Genomic DNA, 16,986 nt, shown 5'->3' with positions numbered 1-16,986 from the left:
GTTGGCTGAGCTAGCGTCTGTTTATTTTGTTTCTGGGAGAAATCCTAGAAATCTTAGAAAGTCCTTGAAAAAAGTATGGGAATTTCTGAGTAAAAAAAATCAGATTCAAGAAAATTAAATGAGAAAATTTGTTTGGGTGTTCACTTTCTGAAAAATGTATGACAGAGCAGACGGATTTCAAAATATAGGGTTATTCATTTTCTGATATTTCATGAATATTTTATAAAACATTTAAGTTTCATGTAGGCTTGAAAAGCAATTCACAAATCTTTAAAATTTAATTGATATTTCGAGATCAAGTCCAAGTGCTGTCTGAGTAAAAATAAATAGTTCAAACCTGTCAAACATTCATAAAGCTATATTTCTCAAACTTAATTAAAACTTGATAATTAATGAATTTTATGTAAAACAAAAGTCAATTGGTATTCGAAAAATAAAACCTTTAACCGATGAAGCATAAGGTCTAATTTTTAATCTATGTTTTACAATGTTATAGCCCAGATTCCAAGTTACACCTATTTTGTGTAATAATAATAATAATTTTTGACAAGTTTAAGACTTCTGTTAAACAAAAATAAAATAACATTTTGCAAATTATTTTAGGTCTAAGAAATAGCCCGGGAAAACATTCCTTATTCATGCAGTGTTGCTTTTAAAAGAATCTCTATTTTACGGAGAAAAGAGGTGGTTTGTGATGCACCTAACTTAAACATGAAAGCTCCTTAATCCGTTCGCTGCAAGAGTTCTACCCAAGGATAGTGTAATGCAAATCAAAAAATGACTATTAAAAACTAAGGTTACTTATATCAGCAAAACAATTTAAATAAGTTGATGTTTAAAGCAAAAGATCATTTGTAAAAATAAGAAAAAGTGTCGGAGATAGAACTGAACCCTGGGGCACATCATCGTATATTTTGAAGTGTTAAGATTTAAATTATTGTGAATATACACATAAGTGGAGTATCGTGGATTAACAAGTTTCCAGGCTATATACAAATTTCTTCTTTAGTTTCAATTTTGTTTTTCTAAAAAGTCTCCCTGTAAGTCTTTAGAATTCCTTAAGCCATTCCACCAACTATCTTTTTAAGAAAATCGGTGTTTGTTTCCTTCAAAATTATTCAGGAAGGTAAATTAGGAGACAAAATGTAACTTCATGAATTTTCAGCAAAGCTACCTCTGTTGTGGTAGTTTCAGCTGTGTGATGGTTATTGCATAAGATAATAACACCAAATGCCTGAATTCAATCCCTGTATTCACCAACTAATATTTGTGTCCACTGGTAATGTCACTTACGATGAATTGAAAAATTCTCTAAAAGTAATTTTTATCATGAAAAGTGCATTCCCAAATTAGACGTTCGGATTCGTTTTAAAACTATAGACTCCCTCCATCTCTGACAACATTTCTCTCGAACAAAAATGGTTAAGAGCCGTAAGTCACTAGGCCCTAGTCTTAAGTGCACTGTTGCTCCACCTAATTCATTTATTGATTTTAAGATATGACTCCAACAGTTAAAGAAAATCCACTTTAGTTACTTTAAGTTCTCATTCATCTTCATATGCATTTACCATAAGTTTAAAACAGAAGTTACCTCAAAAGCCCTTCAATAATTCAATTTAAACTTTAAACACTTAACTCAATACCCTTTAACTTAGAGACAAAACCCACTTCAATAACTTCTGGAGTCTTTGATCAAATTAATGCACTCAATTCAATTCTATTTCAAATCATCCTCAAATATGCCGATTCTTGTATTGTTTTCAAACTTTCCTCCAAATTGAAATACAAAACTCGTCTTCAAAAACGAGAACTGTCCCCTCCCCCCCCCCCCCAAAAAAAAACACACCCAAAACACAATCTTCCTTTTGATCACATATCTCAATACAACTTCTTCTTTCTCTTTATAGAAGCTTCGTACTATTTGACTAGAGAAACATCAATTTAGCGTGTTAAACATTTGCCTCGCAGCACTATTCAATAGAATAATAATAATCACTCTCTACACAACAAGCAGATAACCATCCCCAGGAGCAAGCTTTACCACTTTTATACCCGAAATACGAAATAGAACGAAAACCCAACTATATATTCGGGGAGATCCCTAAACGAGAAAACTTTTCCTTGGACTTTGAGCCATTTGTGAAAATTCTATTGGGGTATAAGAAAAGACGTATGTCTCTCTCTCTTTCTCTTTGGAAATACCCCCTCCCCACCCCTCCAAAATAAAATAAATTCCTTCATTCTTAAACACTCTTACTTCGCTTTCAGATCGAAGCAATAGTTTGGCTATAACTTTTTCGTGTCAATTAGTAAAGTTTAATTGAATTTTCTAGACGTACAAATCGAAAGGTGGAGAAAATAGCCTCTAGCAATCCCAAAACCCCCAAAGAACAAAACTCTTTTTTGCTTAAAGTATACCAACCTTTAGCAAGAAGGGATTTTATTGCGTTTGGTCTAGGATGAGGTCTCGGGTGGGTGTTTGAGAAGTAGGTCGCAAAAATAAATAATCTCCTCGGACGGGAACTTCTTTGACGGAACTTTCAATATTAAAACTTTTGAACAAGTCAAGGAGTGGAGTGCCTTTGCCTTCAAAATATATACACTTTCAACCTTAACCCCATCTCAACTCAACCCATCCAACACCAAGTCCAGTTATACGTGCTCTTCAAGGAAATCATTTGCAGTGAAATGTAATTTGCACGTTTCACAAATATTTGTCATCCTGTCGTACAACTACCTATACACGGCGGCGGTGGTGGTGAGGAAGACCAAGAGTTTATGATGGATTGAAATGTTAAACAGGGCGGGTGTGGAAGTTCAATTAGGCTGACGCTACCCACATACTCGTACACCTTATCATCATCATTATCAGGATGTGTGCACCAAACCAACAGTGAAATTCGACAAATAATTACTCAAGGCTTATCTCATGAGGACCAGGAGGACTTTCCTCGAAACCCGCCAACTCATAACATGCATCTCGAACCTCTTAACCACGGAACTACATACTACTTACTTAGCTGTGTTGCAAAGTGAGTTCTCTCTCCTTTGCTTGAACACGAAAAATAAACTTTAAAAACATTTTATTTTAAATTTTGTTTATTCACAAGGACGAACCAAAGAATAGACACAGGCGAGGACGAAAACGGCGACTGCGACGATGACTACGACATGACGACGACGACGTCAGAAAAAAAGGAGCCCTTCTTTGCTTACTTAGTGAATTGTCACAAAGTTGGGTATTCCCACCTTTTAAGTTTCGTCCTTTTTTTCAGTCTTCTTCCTGTACCAAATATACCAAGCCTTTTTCCTTGCACTTGTGTTTCCTTAATTCAGTTTGCTTAACATCATTTGATGCTTCAGACACAAGGTAGGTAGGTGCAGCCTTAGGGAGAATTGCTTGAGTTTTTTTTTTTCTCCTCATCACTTTGTGGCTTTGAGCTTCATTTTGTTTTCTTGACTAAGAAAGGTCTTTTCATTATGATGGGGAGAAAAAATTAAGTGAAATGTTCGAATTTGTAACGAACACTTTTAAGCTAATTTTTAAAAAGTCATTTTGAGTTGTCTTGAAAATTGAGATATTTAATGGGATGTTTCAATTATTCAAATTAATGTTTCTTCATTTTACGAAGTTTTGACACTGAGTTCTTTAACACATATTTCAATTGAATCTTGATTTTATAGTTTCGAAATTTGTTATTGTTTATTCCTTAAAATGTCTATAAAACTTAAAACAAAGACTAAAGTTTCAAATTGATCTCAAGTTTTTATGTTAAAAGTTTTCTTTCTAATCCCGATGCCACTAAATTAAAAATTAGAGTCTTTTCGAGTTTCTTCTCCAAAAGAATCTACTTAAAAATGTTTATTGAATGAAAATTCTCAGACATACTTAAAACTTTTCTAAATTTAATTCAATAAAAACTAGTTTGATGGGAATTTTTTCTTAATGCTCAAGGTTCTAATTCGGTTTGATGTCAGGAGCTTTTTAGTGTTCAGTGGATGTTTTCATAGTGAGAGAAAATTTCACATTCGAAGTATTAGGAGCATGAATTTAAGCACCAATAATGAGATTTTGGGGGGAAGAGAAAATTAATTGCAATTTGGTTAAGGAGCGGAATAATAAGCAAACGAAAACAAGACAACAAATGAATGGACCAATCTATCTTTCTAATTTAAAATAATTAGAGCATCTCCTTGGAAAGCATTTAAGGATATAAGGTGGATGTGGTAACTACATAATTTTTGAAAAGTAGAAGTATATGCTGTTTTTCCGAATTTTAATTTGTGGTTTTGAAACTATTTTATTTCTTGCATGTGATGTGTTTTTGTATGATAAGTAGTGGTTTTTATCATCTTCTAATACAAGTTTTCGAAACTTATAATAGTCGCTTATGATCTTAAATAAATGTGTCACATTCGTAAATCAAATAAGTGCCTATAATTTTTAGAAACTAACCCAGTTATTTAATGAATATTTTGAAAACAAACTGATAATGAAATATAAAACAAAGTTCCACACTTGCCACTTAATACTTTAGTAAATACATAAATTTGTATTCAATTCATTAATATTTACTTTTATATTTTTGGATAAGAAATAAAATTATTGCTCAAATGATTTCCACAGTTAAGAGTGTTCTTATGTAAATTTCCGATGTTGTAAGCAAAAATTGTTTAACTCTAAATTTTAAAAATATCAAAACATTAATTTCAAAACACTATTAGGTCAAAATTCAAATAATACCCTTTGTTGTATGGATATGAAGCTTTTAACATGACAAAATGCCAAACAAGACATTTTTTACATTTGAATTGTTATGTACTTAAAATAATTTAAAAGTTTTTATATTTTAAAATATGCGTGCGAATTTAGAATAGGTTAGGTAAGGTTATGTTATAGTGGCTGTCCAAGATGGAAACGGACACAATTAGGCAAGTTTAATGACCCATTGTGATACCACATGAATCTTGAGGCTTCCTTCTAAGCTTAATGGAACCAGCTTGAGTCCCTTACGAAACGCGAGATGCTGATTATACCGATATGATTTAGAGAGTTAAGATAGTAAAAGAAGAATTCTCCTAGGTAATTCTTGCGTTTTCGAACCAGAGCAGTGCATGTACAGAGAAGATGAAGAACTGTTTCCTTCTCTTCCTCGTCCATACAGCTTCTGTAAAAGTCATTTGAGAATAAGCATAGTCGCGTGGCGTTCTTTCTTATTAGACTGTGTCCGGTTATGACACCTATTATCGAGCTTATATGCGATCTGCTTAGAGAGCAAGCACCTTGAACGTTTTAAATCCAGTGTTGGTCAGATGTTTTTTGAGACTTGACACGTGGTGATGTTATTCCACCTGCTGTCTGCCCTCACAGCGTCATGCATTAGCAGCAGTTTACAAGTAGCGATTGGTATGCCAGTACCTGCAAAACGTGGAAGGATGGGCTGTACTGTACCGTTCCCGGCGAGTTCATCTGCCTTACAGTTACCTGGAATGTCTCTATGGGCCGGCACTGTTGCACCATCTCCATTAGAGATGAAGGACAGTTATGGGCTGTTATAGATTTTGTAGAGACGGAGTCAATTGATTTGATAGCAGCCTGACTATCTGAAAAAATATGGATATCAGTTGTTGATGTCACGTTTTCTTTAAGCCAGGACAAGACTTCCTTTCTCACTAAAAGTTCGGCCTGGAAAACGCTACAATGATTGGGAAGGTGGAATGAGAGACTTAATTTCAGTCATTCAGAGTACACACCTCCACCAACCCCTTCTTTTGTTTCTGACCCATCTGTGTAAAAATGGATTGACTCATCCTCCAAGAATGTCCTATCCTCTCAAAAAGATCTGGGAGGTATAGAAACCTAGAAGTTTCTGTGAAATTGCAGTTGGGGGATGGTGCAGTCTGTGTGCTTTGGAATTGATTCTAAATACCTTAGAACTACGAAGTGGCCAATGTTGTTGTTAGTCCACTGGGGCGAAGCTTTGAGGCGAATAGCAGAGCTTGCTGCTATTTCTATGCTAAATATGTCAAGAGGTGTTAGGTAGAACAAGGTGTGCAGTGCCGCAGACGGGGTCGTGCGAAGCGATCCGCTTATGCATAGGCAAGCTGAACGTTGGACTTTATTTAGCTTATCCCTGTTTATACCTTTCTCTAAAGCAGTCCACCATACTGCCACACGGTAAATTAAAATCGGTCTGATTACCCATGTGTATAGCCAATGCGTGATTCTGGGTTGTAAGCCCCATTTATTACCAATAGATTTTTTGCAAGAAAAGAGAGCTACAGTAGTTTTTTTGATTCTTTCCTGTACGTTGCGTTTCCAATTAAGTTTTTATCTAAGACAAGACCCAGGTATTTAGCCTTGTCTGAGAATATTAATTGGATTCCTTTAATATAGGGAGGGTTGACAAATGGGATTTTGTATCTTCTCGAAAATAAGACCAGATCGGTTTTGTGTGGGTTAACATCCAGTCCTTTAAGACATTTTGTAAGAGTTCTTTTATAATGTTAAGATGCTTTAATGAAATTGCTATAGCAACGTCGTCCGCATACGCTATCACTCTGAAGCCCTCCGCATCTAGACCAGTTAGCATTTCATTCACCACCAGGTTCCAGATGAGAGGGGATAAAAGACCACCTTGCGGTGTAACTCTACTAACGAATCGTCTTCCAAAAGAGTCGCCCCGTTTTGAGTTAATTATTCTGCTAGTAACCATTAAATGAATTAACTCCCGAAGCGAACTCTCTACATTTAGAGATGTTAGTCTCTCTACATTTAGAGACGGTGCGTATTAAAGTGTGTAACACTGTTTCCACCGATTTACCGTTACAGTACGCATGTTGAGACGAAGACAGAAGTCTTGTATCGATACTTGCCCTTATATGGATATCAATAAATCTTTAAAAGGTCTTAAGAAGGAATGATGATAGACTTATAGGTTGTAGATCTTTAGGATTGACTTGCGAGCATTTACCTGCTTTGGGTATAAAACCATCATTAACTTCTCTATATGTCGAGGGAGCATGCACCAGGTAAAGACAGCTGGTAAAAATTGCCTCAAGGATTGGTGCAATTATGTCAGAAATCTTTTGTAACTCATCTGGTCCTGCAGATTTAAATGTTTTGAAGCTGTTGATAGCCCATTTTAGCTTGTCCCTTGTGATCAGACCTTGTCGATATATTGTATTTGAACTTGAACGTATATCATTGTTGCAAGTTTCGGTAAAAGAACTACCGGGAAAGGGAGTGTCAGCGATTCATTATTTGAATTTGTCCTGGAGCCGTCTCCATTTTTCAAGCAGCTTGGCATCGCTGGACTAGTTGAAAGAATTTTTCGTAACCTAGAGGCTTCAGAAGTTTCTTTTATCGTGCCACAGAAGGATCGCCAAGAAGATCTTAAGTGCCTTCTTTTAGATTCTTAGGGATTCTTTGTAAGAGTCCCAGTGAGAGGCTAGTCTTGCGGCTTTGGCCCGAGGCGAACTTAATTTGAGCTAAAAAAAATTTAATTTTTTTTTAAAATCTTTAAAGCGCTTTTGTTTAAAATTGTAAATTTCAGATTTTTCAAATTGAAAACTTTGATATTTCTCGACGTTTTAATGTCCCTAGAGTCGAAATAAAAGATTTTTAGAAAGATGTTTGTGCGTGCGTGTGTGCGTTTGTTTGAAACGTTTTTTTTCGTCGTCCATAGCTCAAGAACCAGTAAAGAACCAATAATAATATAGAAAGATGCAGAAAGGGTTCTCAAGAAAATTGCGTGGGTTTTTTTTACCATAGCAGTTTAAAAAAAGGTGAACATTTTGGTTAACACTAAATATCTTACGAACCAAAAACGCTAGAGACTTGAATTAAATTTTATATAATATTGTACATGATACCAAACAAGTATTTTTTTTTGAAAAAAAAAATCCAATTAATGAATTTTTTTTTAAACCAACAAAACTGAAAAAAAATGAATAAAAATGATTTTATCTCCATAAAAATTTTGTGCAACGAAAAAACCCTTTATAACATCTGGTAAAATTTTTAAAAAATTCAAATTGACAGTTTTTTATAAACAAAATAAAAACATTACTCACATTTTGTAAAAATTGATTTGCGACAAAAATATCTTTTAAAAAAAAAAGATTATGGCTTTCAATTAATTTTATCTTATAAGAAATATTGTTTTCAATATTCGGAAACAATTTGAGAAAAATCGAATTAATAGTTTTCTTACAAACAAACTTCAAAATATTATCTTTAAATTACTTAAACTTTAAAATATTATCTTTAAACTACTTTTATCTTTTAAGAAGTATTGCTGTCAACATTCAGTCAGATTTTGAGAAAAATCGAATTGATAATATTTTGACAAAAAACCTAAAGCAAATTTAACAATTTAACTTAAATATCTTTTAAAAAAATTGAGATTATGGCTTCCACAAATTTTCACTTATAGGAAATATTGTTTTCAGTATTTTTTTTATAAGAATACAACAACAGCCATCTGAAATCTCGATTTATTTTTATGTATTTTTGAAAAAGAAAATCCTGACTTTACTATTAAAGCCTTTAAAAACTAATAAAACAAATCTCAAGGCAGAATAGAACATTGGACTTTTAAATAATTTTGTCCCGCACAAAAATCAGCAAATTCGCAATTTTTCAAAAAAACTGAAAATAAAAACTCTAATTCGTATTTTACACTTCTACTTTCAAAACAGAATCCTTAAAAAAGTCTTAACAATTTAAAAAATATGTCAATCAATTTTCGTCTAAGCTTGTTTAATTTATAAAAGAATATTAAAGCCTGTTTAGCAAACCTTTGACATTTTAAAATCAAAAACCATGCAAATTCTGAAAATTTGCATTTATGGCAAAGTTAAAAAAAACTAGACACTTAACTTACCATAACATTGTTTGTCTCTAATAGAATCGACTATATTGAGGGCGTCATTTAGAAAGTAGTATACTCTATGAGATAGAATTTATTTGCACGAAAAGGTCATTTGTTTCCATTTACCTACATTTAACTCTAGAAAATTATGCATGCACAACACAAAAAAGGTGTTAAGATCATTTTGTAAAAGTAAGGAATCAGATGGAGTTGAGTTAATCTTAAAAATTTTCTTATCATAAGCAAACGTTAGGATATTTGAGTTTTTTTAACAGATAAGACAAAGAGAAGAGGGCCAAGGTGACTACCTTGTGGGACTCCAAAAGTTGCATTAAAAGGACTGGACACTGAATAACGGAAGAGAACTCTTTAAGTTCAAGGGAGGAGCATATCCAATCCAGTTTATAATAATTATAGACGGAAAGCCTAGAGTTCTTAGTTTGAGATAAATTATCTTATGGGATATTTTATCATAGTCTCCTTCTTTTAAGTTTTTGAAGATGATACTTTATTTTAGCGTTAAAAATACAAACATAGACCAAATTTTTTGGGCTGAAACTAAAAAGAATATCCGTCTTCAAGATATTCAAGAATTTTTTAGACGACATGTCAGATGTAATATTAGATAAAAATAACCGGTTTTGCAGTTTCTATCTTAAGAAGTTTTCACATAATTTGCTAAGCATTTAAATGTCGGTAAATGAGACAGCAAAATATTGAAAATAGGGACTAAAGATTTGTAAAGTCATCATATACATATTTTATTGATAAAAAAACGACGTAGTGAATTTAAATAACCGCAAAAAGTCTTAAATAATGTTTTAATGCGATAACCCAAAGAACTTGAAGTCAAATCTAAACGAAGGACAAGAAGAACTTGTTGGTTGTAATATTGTTAGTAGAAAAAGTCACAGTCTTTTGTCAAACATTTATAATATTCTTAAAATTCAAATCAGTTTACTTCTAAAGAAAATGATATTTGTCTTAAATTTTAAAACAAAAAATATCTACTTGTTGGAAATACAAAGCTTAACAATACAAACTATTAAAAAGAGAAAAACAGAAGAAAATAGGTTAAAGAAAACTACATTTTTGTCATGTATGATACACTCATTTTCAGGCAAGCGCCTTTGTAGAGAAATGTATCATTTTCACTCGTACTCGTATAAAGGTAAGGTACTTGTCCTTGCAAAAATGGAAAAACTCATTTGCACTTATGACCTAAAAAACAATATAAAATGTATTCGTTTACCTTTTTCTTGTATCTTACATTGTCAACATTTTTTCAAGTTCATTAAAGAAAGTTTCAAAAACATTTTTGATTTGTCATCAAAATAAGACTTTTCAAAGGACATACAAAATAAATGAGTATGGTTTAAAAACAGTAAACCTACCCAATATAAACCTACTTTCAAAAATTCAAATCTAAGTTTTAACTTACCTCTGCATCCTCTTCTTTTACTTACTCTTCCGGTGCGTGGCTGTCTTCACCGAGATAACCTTAAAAATTCACAATAAATTAGACTCATATCAGTGTGAGTGTATATTTCGTGCAGACACATCAAATTTGGACATGAACAAAAATATATTCAATTTTCTTTTGCATGATTTCGAAGGAGTTTTTACTTCTTAACCAAAAATAAAATATATATAAACAAAATTCTTCCATCAGACATTTATGTACTTTACATACATATCCGTGTGTCGAGTCTTGTCTCCTGTTTCCTGTTTCCGGTTTTGTCTCCCCCGCAAAGTTTACATTAAGGCGAGATTTATATGGGCACTTTAACGAACTCCACGCAAGTACACACTCGAGGATGATGATAAGTGGGCTAATATATAGAGAAAGATCAGAGAGGAGAGAAAGAAGGTCCTGGGAAAATGCTACACCGCCTTCATTATGATTTATAACCACTGCGTGAATGTCTGAATTCTCACAAGTGGTGATATATAGTGAGATGTTATAAATAAACCCACATTTCCAGATCCACATCCACATTCGCCTGCAGGAGCAGCAATAGCAACAACAGAACCGACAGCGGCAGTACTCTGCGTTGACATATCGCAAATGACACCAAGTAAATGGACGGCTATATCTTCGTTCTTTTTTTAAATTGTAAATAAGTCGAACCATAAGTTAAAAGTGCGGAAATTTTGAGACGTTTTTATGGATCAGGAGCTTCTTCTTGATTTCCGTCGTCATCGTCGTCGTTACGAACTTGACTTCCATTTATCGACACATATTGATTTCTTTTGATTTTATCGAAAAATTGAAGGCCAGTTATTTTTTCTATGGCTTCTGGTGGCCGTCGGAATGTTTTTAGATCAATGTCGTTGCTTATGTACTCATTGGGCATGGCATACGATTCAAGGACGAATTTCCCATCCTTCGTTAAACAGAGGATGATTTTAAAGAAATGCGTTGGAACAGCCACAACGCTGCTTCCAATACAATCATATTCTACACATAAATTTGAATTCTTAACTTTAGGCTCGTTCATGGACCCAGTGCAGATATAAATCTCAGGATAGGAGTTGAGAAGATTTCTGGTGTACATTTCCAGATCGTTCCAGGAATCTCTGTTGAAGCCAACACCAACTTGGGGTGCAATGTTGGACAACACGAACGTATCGTTCATATGCTGTTGATTTAATTTGTGGTTAGCCGCTGCTGCCAAATGACCTCGATCAAAGCCCGAACGGTAATAGTCTTGATTCGTCGATCGGAACATTGTCGGAATTGCTATGTCGGAACGAAAAACAGCAATTTTTCTATTGACACCAAATTGGTTGCTAATACATGGGTCTGTGATATGTTCCAGGACCCAGTGTGCTACTCTATTTCGACGGTCGTACGATAGGATATGATCCGAAAAAACTCGAATGTTATCCAATCCTGGGAAACCATATTTCAGGATTTTTATCACTCGTGGCTCTGATGAATCATTTGAAGGGCAAGTCTTGAACTGCAAGAATTAAAAAAATATATTTTAAATTGAAATGTAGCTTGATAAGTTGCTAAATTGTGCTAAATATGTTTTGATTCAATTCAAACCAACCGAAATCAAACTTAGTGTAGACTAAGCTTGATGTTTAAACATTTATTGATTCAACAGATGATTTTGTTATAACTTTTCTTTACTTACCACCTCGTAAAGCTTCTCCTTTAAATAAAAAGCATAAGCATCCGTTTGAATCAGATTTTCCAAGTTCTTACAAATTTCGGCATTTTGAGCACGCTGCCCAAGAATAAATGAGCTACATCCAGCGACTAATGCTGCCCCAGCAACTGCATGTACTAAATTTTCAGAAGACATTTTTTTTTACTTCAATTTTGACATATTTGAACAAAATTTTGATAACCAAATATTTTTGAACTAAAAAGTTTTGTGTTTTAAAATCATTAATTTTTGACTTTGAAATTAAAACCTTTGAAAAAAAATTTATGAAAAGCGAGTAGAGTAGAATTGTCCTATTGATCAATGATATCACCGGTCGGCAAGGTTTTTTCTCATTGTTTTCGAGATCATATTTTTAAGGGTTTTTGAGGCTATTAAAATTTATGAATTTAATGTTTTCTAAATCTTGAATTCCTGTCTTCACCTTAAATATTTGTAGTTTTTTAAATAATTTTCGAAAAATCTTCATAAGTTTTTAGTTTCACTTGTTTCACATAAACCTTAAAGAAATTTACGATTAGACGGTTCTTCACAGCAAACAGGCAAAACGATTTAAAAAAAAAAATATTGAACAAAAAATAAAATTAATGTTGAAAACGGCTTAGGATTCTAAATTATAAGTACACACTAACACCAAAACGTGTTTTTCAAAAGAATTAATGCAATTTATTCAACGTTTCTTACATCTTTATGTGGAGTCAAATGAAAAATCGTGATTAGTGAGAATTTCTAGAAACTATTTAAGATACTAAAACGAATACGATTTATTTTTGAGAACTATGTCGTGTTTTACCTAAGACTTAAAAACACGGTTTCTCGTTGTTCTTATATTTCTTTACATTTTTATAAAGGAATATTTTAAAAACCTGAAGTGATATACACAAAATGAGGGGGGTTTAAGATTCAGGGCACCTTTGTGCATTAAAAAAAGTGGTTGAAAAAGCATAACTTATTCTTGGCCAACAGGGTAATTTTAGCTTACTTTCCCTTATTGCCATATAAAAGTGAACACAACTTTTCTGAAAAATCTGCAAAGTGAAAAAGACAATAGAAGGGACCCTCAATTTTGTCCCAAAATCTTAAAGGCAAAGATATTAGGTTTGCAACTAAGTTACTGCTCTTTGTCAACAGACGACTGGTAGATTTTGAAATAACCAAAACGTTATGAACCAAGCTTAGTCACATGGTTGACAAGTTGACATACAATTTTTATTGATTGAAAGCATCTGATTTTCTACCAAAAAGTCACCATTTTCGGTAAGTATGATTTTCTCTCTTTACTAGAGAAAAACGGCACAGTTACGTTTCACTACTAAAGTCGTCAAGGTCTCTCCTTTGATGTCCTTAAAATTGTTTGAAATGTCTCATGACATCTAGTGTTTGCTTTAAGGTTCTTAACCGAAGGTTATTTCTACAGCACTATTGGTGATAAATGCTCTATCCTACAATTTCTTAAAATATTGGTCTTCAACATTTCATCATACGCCCAACACTTTTGAAGATAGAGACACATCAAGAAGTTCACTGAAATGCTACTAAAAGTAAAGCAACGTGGCTTTATTTCAATAGCATTGCTTTAAAAGAAGTGTTTTCCATGTGTTGACGAAGGAAGACAAAGAACTTTTAAAGATGCTGAATTATAAGAATTGTTTGTTGAGGATCCATACTAAAAACCAGAAGCCTTCTAAACCATCTGAAATATGTTTAAATGAGATATCTTTCTTCAAGATTTCGCACCTCCGGATAAAAGCTTAAATTCCAGACGGTGTCGTGAGAAGATCAACTCACCTAAGGATTTCAATAGATTTTTGATTCGCAGATAGCCTCAGAAGGTAAATACTTATAATGTAATGGTTTATAAGATGTAGGAGCTGAAAAGTTGTATATAACTATGGTCAATACCTTTAATAATTCATACGTAACATAATTTCGAAAACCACTGCTCTAAAAGTGTTATAATATTTTTGAATCACTCTTCAATATTCCCATCGTTTTCAAGTAAAATTAACCAAAACGTTACCACTATCTTGCTCTTAGAAACCTTAATTCCTGACAGATATCTCAATGTTAACCCTAAAGCCACAAAAACATTCGCAACTTCCATACAAGCACACGATACAATTTTACCCTCAAAGAATGCACCACGAAACAATATACGACCTAAATAAGCTTCTTCCACTAAGAAGTATAGAAACCTGGATTTTCTAACGTGGAGCTCATCGCGAAAGAAAATATTGCTCGTTATGTTAGCCTCATAAATTCTATTCTATTGTCAAGCTCCTTTTGTTCGAAAGATGGTGAGGTGTAATGAGATGAGGGGGTATAGTGCATCTGTTCAACCATTCTCCATCCCCATCTCCATCGCCATCTTTGTCACGTATACCCTCCACCCTCCAACTCCACACATTTTATACTTCAAAGGAATCTAAGCCGCAACAAGTGTCTGAAACAGTTCACAATCACTTAACGGAAATGCGTGGCTAATCCAATTAAGGACCACTAAGAAGATAGGATTATCGCTTAATGGCTGTAATATATATTTTTTTTTTGACCAAACCACTTCTGCTGCGTGACCATTATTCTATTTGGCCTGCCCTGGCCCCAGCCTGGCCTGGTCTAGTTCAAAGGGGGAAAGCTATAGCTAACTTGTTATAGGTGATGGTTTTTTTTTCTGTGTTTAAATGACGACACCCTGTCGCCGCCACCGCAACAGCGTTAGCAGCATGAACAGCGAACAGCCTTGGCTCTAAAGCGGAATGTGGGCTACTGGAGCAGTGGGAGACACAACCGTTGAATGGCTTCACAATTCATGTCATATAACAAAACAGAAAAGGTATTATCAGAGGAACGTTTCTTTAGCTTCACTACGCTGCTTCCACTGCCGCTACCGCTGCTGCTGCTGGGTGCCAATCCTCTACAGACTATACACATTCCGCCCGCAGCGGTCAAGTATACATGTGTATAGATGTAGATTTCAAATAAAAAGAGAAAGAGGGTGACTTTGTGCTTTAGGGCCAACTTAAAACAAACGACGACGATTGTAATGAGATGTCAAGCTGGGGTGCTGCTGCCTTTTATTTTCGCCACAATGGGTACCAGCTTCGACTCCACACTGCTTGTTCGCAAAAGTTCTGCTGACCCGATTCTCGAACTAGAAGCATTTCACGCGAGTATAACGTCTCTCGCAAATTTTCACACATAATGCAATTGCAATCTGTGTATTTTTAAAAGGTTTAAATTAATTTTTGTTTATTATTTTCGTAACTGGTGCGGTGAGGCTGTCTGCGAGTCGAAAAATCATCATCAGAGGTACCCTGTTTTTTCGTCGTTTTGGGTTTTAATGAATAATTAAGTCCTTCCAGCCGCGAGGAGGTTATTAGTTCGGCGATGTGAAAAACCTTTATAATATGCACGGTGTCGTTAATTAAGTCCTGGTATATTGTAGGTTCCTACATCATCTCATTGGGGGTCGAATGCTGCGCGCGAAGCTGCCTTCCATATCAGAGGTAGAGGTTTTTAGTTAATAATACTTATGCCCATTCTATTTTTCCACCAAAAACCCTTAACCACAGCCAAAGACCGCCGCTGCTGCAGGGGAAGTTGGTATTTTATAGATATGGATATATTTTTACCTTTTAAATAAATTAAATTAGTGCGGTAGGAAATGGGTTGAATTAGCTGCTGAATTGAAATTGATTAACATAAAACAAGGTGTGGTCGTAATTATATTTGATGCCGCACACTAAGCGACCGTGATGCCGTAATAAATATATTTTTATGAGTTTTCGCTATGAACTTCATCTCCTTTACCGACCGACACGACGGCCCACCGCCCGCCAGCTGTCCTCCTTTCCTCACCTTTAGACAATGTATCCAATATACAAATGAGGTTGGAAAGCTTAGGAAGGGATGGTGTTATAGAGGTAGGAAGGTAATGGGCAAAACATTGTACCTATAAAAATGAACTTTAAATGATTATAGAAGCCTAAAATTGTGTGTTAATACGTTGTAAGAATGAGTCCATTAAAAATAATTAAATATCTACTTTTGTTTTGTAAACGGGAGGGTTTTTCTTTTAAGCCAAAAACCAGCAATAAAATTAAAGGTTTAATGGAGAAATTTTAAAACAACTTAACAATTTTAAATAGCAGGTAAGGGAAGCATGAAAAACATTAACATGGAATCTGCGACTTTTAGCACCGCATTTATTTCCTGACGTAGAAATTTCCTGGAGCACTTCCTTAATTTCTTCTTCTTTCACTTGTTTTCCTTTAAAATATATTATTCTTACTTCGAAACATTGTAAAACACATAAGGCTTCAAGAAAGAAGGATTTTACTTATTTCTGACGCTTGTTTTACTAAAAACTGCGAATTCCATTTCTTGCATTTTTTTGAATAATCTTCATTACCTCGGTTTAATGAAGGTGACTTTATTTTATTATATTTTAGAGACAGTAGTTCTTATTCATTTAAGTGTAAGCCCAATATATTTTTTCTTGGAATTAAATCAATCGTTTAATTTTGACCTCGAACTGAAAACCATAAGACTGATCGACGTGGGGATTCATATCTAGAAACTCTATAATGATTTGCATATAAAACACCCTAATGGTTTGTAAAAATTGTAACTTCAATTTTGAAGCTTGTTTTCAATGATACTCCAATTGTAACCCCGAAAGAAGCGGCCATTATCTCAATGCAGCTCCGATGATTCTAATGGAACTGGAGTGTAAATGATTTTATGTGCCGTTATGCTATGTAACTCTATAAGAGACGACCTTGACATACCCAAATCTGAGATGATTTCTTTTATGCTTGAAAATCTTTCGTAAAATTTCGAATGAAAAGATTTTTACAAAGCATTTTTCTATCATATCCCTAAACTAAGTTACCTTTTTAAACAAGTCATATAAACGCGTATTAACCACG

The 16,986-nt window shown here is 34.1% G+C and overlaps 1 protein-coding gene across 1 annotated transcript; it reads right to left on the bottom strand.

Moving 5' to 3' along the window:
• Window positions 1-10,406: 10,406 nt before the first annotated feature.
• Window positions 10,407-12,286, bottom strand: LOC129951395 (endonuclease G, mitochondrial-like). The gene is made up of 2 exons (XM_056063517.1): window positions 12,023-12,286; window positions 10,407-11,842 (listed from the first exon to the last, which is right to left on the bottom strand). Exons 1-2 carry the CDS (start codon window positions 12,191-12,193, stop codon window positions 11,042-11,044), a joined length of 972 nt encoding a protein of 323 aa, XP_055919492.1. The 5' UTR covers window positions 12,194-12,286; the 3' UTR covers window positions 10,407-11,041.
• Between the last annotated feature and the right edge of the window lie 4,700 nt (window positions 12,287-16,986).

Source organism: Eupeodes corollae, chromosome 3, assembly GCF_945859685.1.
Source record: "Eupeodes corollae chromosome 3, idEupCoro1.1, whole genome shotgun sequence".
NCBI classification, from domain to species: domain Eukaryota; kingdom Metazoa; phylum Arthropoda; class Insecta; order Diptera; family Syrphidae; genus Eupeodes; species Eupeodes corollae.
The sequence above is the reverse complement of the archived record's forward strand: the minus strand, read 5'-3'. Positions and strand labels throughout refer to the sequence as shown.

What these genes read in the sequence shown, in the direction of transcription:
- LOC129951395 (XM_056063517.1), bottom strand. Translation starts at nt 12,193, where the DNA reads ATGTCTTCTGAAAATTTAGTACATGCAGTTGCTGGGGCAGCATTAGTC. An exon ending in AGGAGAAGCTTTACGAGGTG is followed by an intron (nt 11,843 to 12,022) that starts GTAAGTAAAGAA and finishes TAATTCTTGCAG; the next exon opens with TTCAAGACTTGCCCTTCAAA.